The 2,985-nt window shown below is 65.8% G+C and overlaps 1 protein-coding gene across 1 annotated transcript in view; it reads right to left on the reverse strand.

Annotated features, from left to right (window-relative positions):
• NR4A1 (nuclear receptor subfamily 4 group A member 1) overlaps positions 1-2,965 on the reverse strand; it is a 12,667-nt gene extending 9,702 nt beyond the window's left edge. The window contains exons 1-6 of the mRNA XM_017728683.1: positions 1,383-2,965; positions 913-967; positions 457-559; positions 282-375; positions 145-211; positions 4-65 (exon numbers count right to left, since the gene is read on the reverse strand). Coding sequence (XP_017584172.1) covers positions 4-65; positions 145-211; positions 282-375; positions 457-559; positions 913-967; positions 1,383-1,453 — 452 coding nt within the window. The 5' untranslated portion in view covers positions 1,454-2,965. The remainder of the gene's footprint in view (positions 1-3; positions 66-144; positions 212-281; positions 376-456; positions 560-912; positions 968-1,382) is intronic.
• Positions 2,966-2,985: the final 20 nt, after the last annotated feature.

A 2,985-nucleotide genomic window follows, 5' to 3' on the forward strand; every position in this document is an offset into this window, starting at 1 on the left:
CGCCCCCGCCGCTGCTCCTGCACCATCAGCGAGCGAAACTCCCCCCACTTCTCGTAGAGGGTTTGCTGCGGGGAGGGTGAGGGGGTGAGGACTCTGGTGGAGGGGGTCCCCAACCCGCCGTGAGCCCTGCCAGTCCCTGCTCACCTTCAGGTACTGCAGCCGGGCCTCCAGCTCGGCCCTCCGGATGGACGTCCCATAGAGCGTGTCGAGCCTGTGGGTCAGCCGCTGTCAGTAGGGGGGGGCTGCATCCACCCAGGCCCCCCCTGCGCCCCCCAGCTCACCGGAGTACATTGCCTGAGCTCTTGATGATCTCCACGATCTCGCGGTGCCGGATGCCCTCCACGTTCAGCCCGTTCACCCCCGTGATTGTGTCCCCTAGAGCACGGGGGGAACACGGGTTCAGGGACGCTGGTCCCCACTGCCAGGGTCCCCCCGGCTCCCCCAGGATGTGCTCACCAGCCTTGAGCCCTGCGGCCTCGGCCGGGCTCCCGCCGTGCACACGGCACACGAAGGTGAACATCTCCACGCTGTTCCTGTCCTGGTGGTGCAGCCCGTAGGTCTGGAATGGGGGTCCGGTGAGGGGCATGGGGACACCCTGACCCCCAGGGACCCCCCAGCAGCAGCCACGGGGCAGCAATTGCGGTGTTTAATCGCTCTGGGGTGATACGGGGCAGCACTCCGGCCGCCGGGAGGGGGGTCTTACCCTGATGGCTGCACCCCAGTGTGCCCCCCCGGCTGCCCCCACTGGCACAGCCGGGGGAGGTTCAGTAACACGGCCCCGCTAAAAATAACCCTGAGCTCAGAAACAACTTAAAAATACCCTCGATGCAAAGCAAGGTGCGGGTTGGAAGGGTGGGGAGCAGGGTATGGTGTGGCCGGGCATGGCCGGGCTCGGATCGGCTCAACACCCACCTGGATCTCGAAGCCGAAAGACTCCTCTGCCTTCTTCTCTAGCGTCACCACCCTCCTGGGGACACAGGGATCAGGGACAAGGCAGAGCCCCTGGCACACCCAAACCCCCCCGTGCAAACTTTGGGCTCTTCTCAAAATGCGCCTTTGGGGTCCCCAAGGACAGGACACCTCTCCCTAAAATGGGATTCCCCCCCTGGTCCGCAGGGATGGAACCCCCCCCAGTTTGCCTTGGCCAGAGTCCTCTCACTTATCCTGTGGGTGCCAGGCAGGATCCCCACAGGGTCTGGGGTGTCTGAGCCCACCAGGCAGCTGTGACCCCATCGCTGCTCTCACCTGCCACAGGTTTCCCCATAAAACCCCCCTCATTCCCAGCCCTCCTGGGGCCTCCAGCGTGGAACAATTTCCCAGGGCCAAGCTCCAACCCCCTGGGACAGGGACCCCAACCCCACTCCTGTGTCCCCTGTCCCTACCTGTGCTCCTCCGGGGACTGGCTCGGGGATGCCCACTTGAACCCTGCGTCCTGCGGCAAAGGAAGAGCCATCAGCGGGGAACGCCCGAGGGGACATCCCCCCCCTCCTCCAGGGACAGCCAAAACAGGGTGTCCCACCAGGACAGCACCAAACCCTGGGGGAGCACCGTGCCAAGGCGGCACCGAACCAGCACCCGGGTGCCCCCCGGCCGGCTGGGCATAACGGGGCTTTGATCGGTGCTCAAAGGCACCCTCAGAGCTGCCCTGCACTCGCCCCACGCTTTGACGTCAACTGCGCCGCACCCACCCCACGCCACGCTCGGAGGGGCCCCGGCACAGAGAGGCCCTGTTGTGGTCACAAAGTCGGGTTTTTTCATGCAAAACCCACCCCCCCCCCGGCCCAGACAATGTCCCCGTTGTGGCAGACGCAGAGGCGTGGGCGGGTGGAGGGACTGGCCGGGCAAGACAGGACCCTCACTGCAGGGCAGGAGGTGACAGGGCTGTCCCCAAATGCCCCTCTGTGGCTGCTGGGCTCCCAGTGCAGGCAGTGACACCATAAGCTGCCCTTTGAGAGCGGCACATGGCACGTCTTGGTGGCAGCCGGGTGCCGGCGGTTCCCTCTGTGCTCTGCCACACGGGTGTCACCAGCCCCGCGGGTGTCACCAGATAGTGACCGACCATCCCAAACACATCCGTGGGTGCAGAACAACCAGAATTGGGTGTGTTCACCATAGGGAAAGTTGCTGCCTGTCACGTTGGGCCCCACGTCACCACAGCGACGGGAAGGAGACGTGGGAATGTCCTGGACCCCTCAGGGACATGTCTTGTGGTGGCCTGGGCCGGTGAGTGGGAGCGGGGCCCCCATGCATATCTGGGCTGTGGCAGTGCAGCCGTGAGGCCACTTCTGCTCCGGATGTCGGCTCTGCTCTCGCTTCCCCACAACACTCAGGAAGCACCACGGGGCCGGGGGGAGCGCCAGGGCGGTGTCAGTCCCAGCGCCACCACAGAGGGGCTTTCCTAGGGGCCCCGTGTTCCACCAAACCAGACCCGGGGTACCCTGTGACCTGTCCCCTTGCCCTTCTCACAGGACACAGTCCCAGGGGGGCCGTGGGGTCACCCCTGTCCCAGTGACAGAGCCACGTACACTGGGGTGGGGGTCTGGCCCTGCGCCCTGAAAGCTGCAGGGCAGGACATGGAGAGGGATCAGGACAGGACGTGGGGCCTGGAGGGACACTGGGAAGGGGCAAGGGAAGACACCTGAGAGAACGTGGGGAGGGACCTGAACAGGACGTGGGGCTTGGGGGAAAAGCCAGGGTGGGGGTACAGGGGTAATACCGGGGCAGGACGTGAGGAGGATCCGGGACAGGATGTGACGCCTGGGGGGGGACAATATGGAGCGGGACGGGGACACTGGGAAGATGCTGCGGCAGGATGGGACAGGGTGAGGAGATGCTGGGGCAAGACAAGAGGCTGGGGGCGGTCACCGGGGCAGGATCGGGACACCGGGGCGGGATGGGGACACGACGAAAGCTTAGGCGGGCCCCCGGGGCAGTACAGGGAGACCTCGAGGCGGGGCAAGAGCTCAGGAGGAGACGGGGGAGCAG

This window comes from Corvus brachyrhynchos, unplaced genomic scaffold, assembly GCF_000691975.1.
Source record: "Corvus brachyrhynchos isolate BGI_N302 unplaced genomic scaffold, ASM69197v1 scaffold193, whole genome shotgun sequence".
In the NCBI taxonomy this organism is placed as follows: domain Eukaryota; kingdom Metazoa; phylum Chordata; class Aves; order Passeriformes; family Corvidae; genus Corvus; species Corvus brachyrhynchos.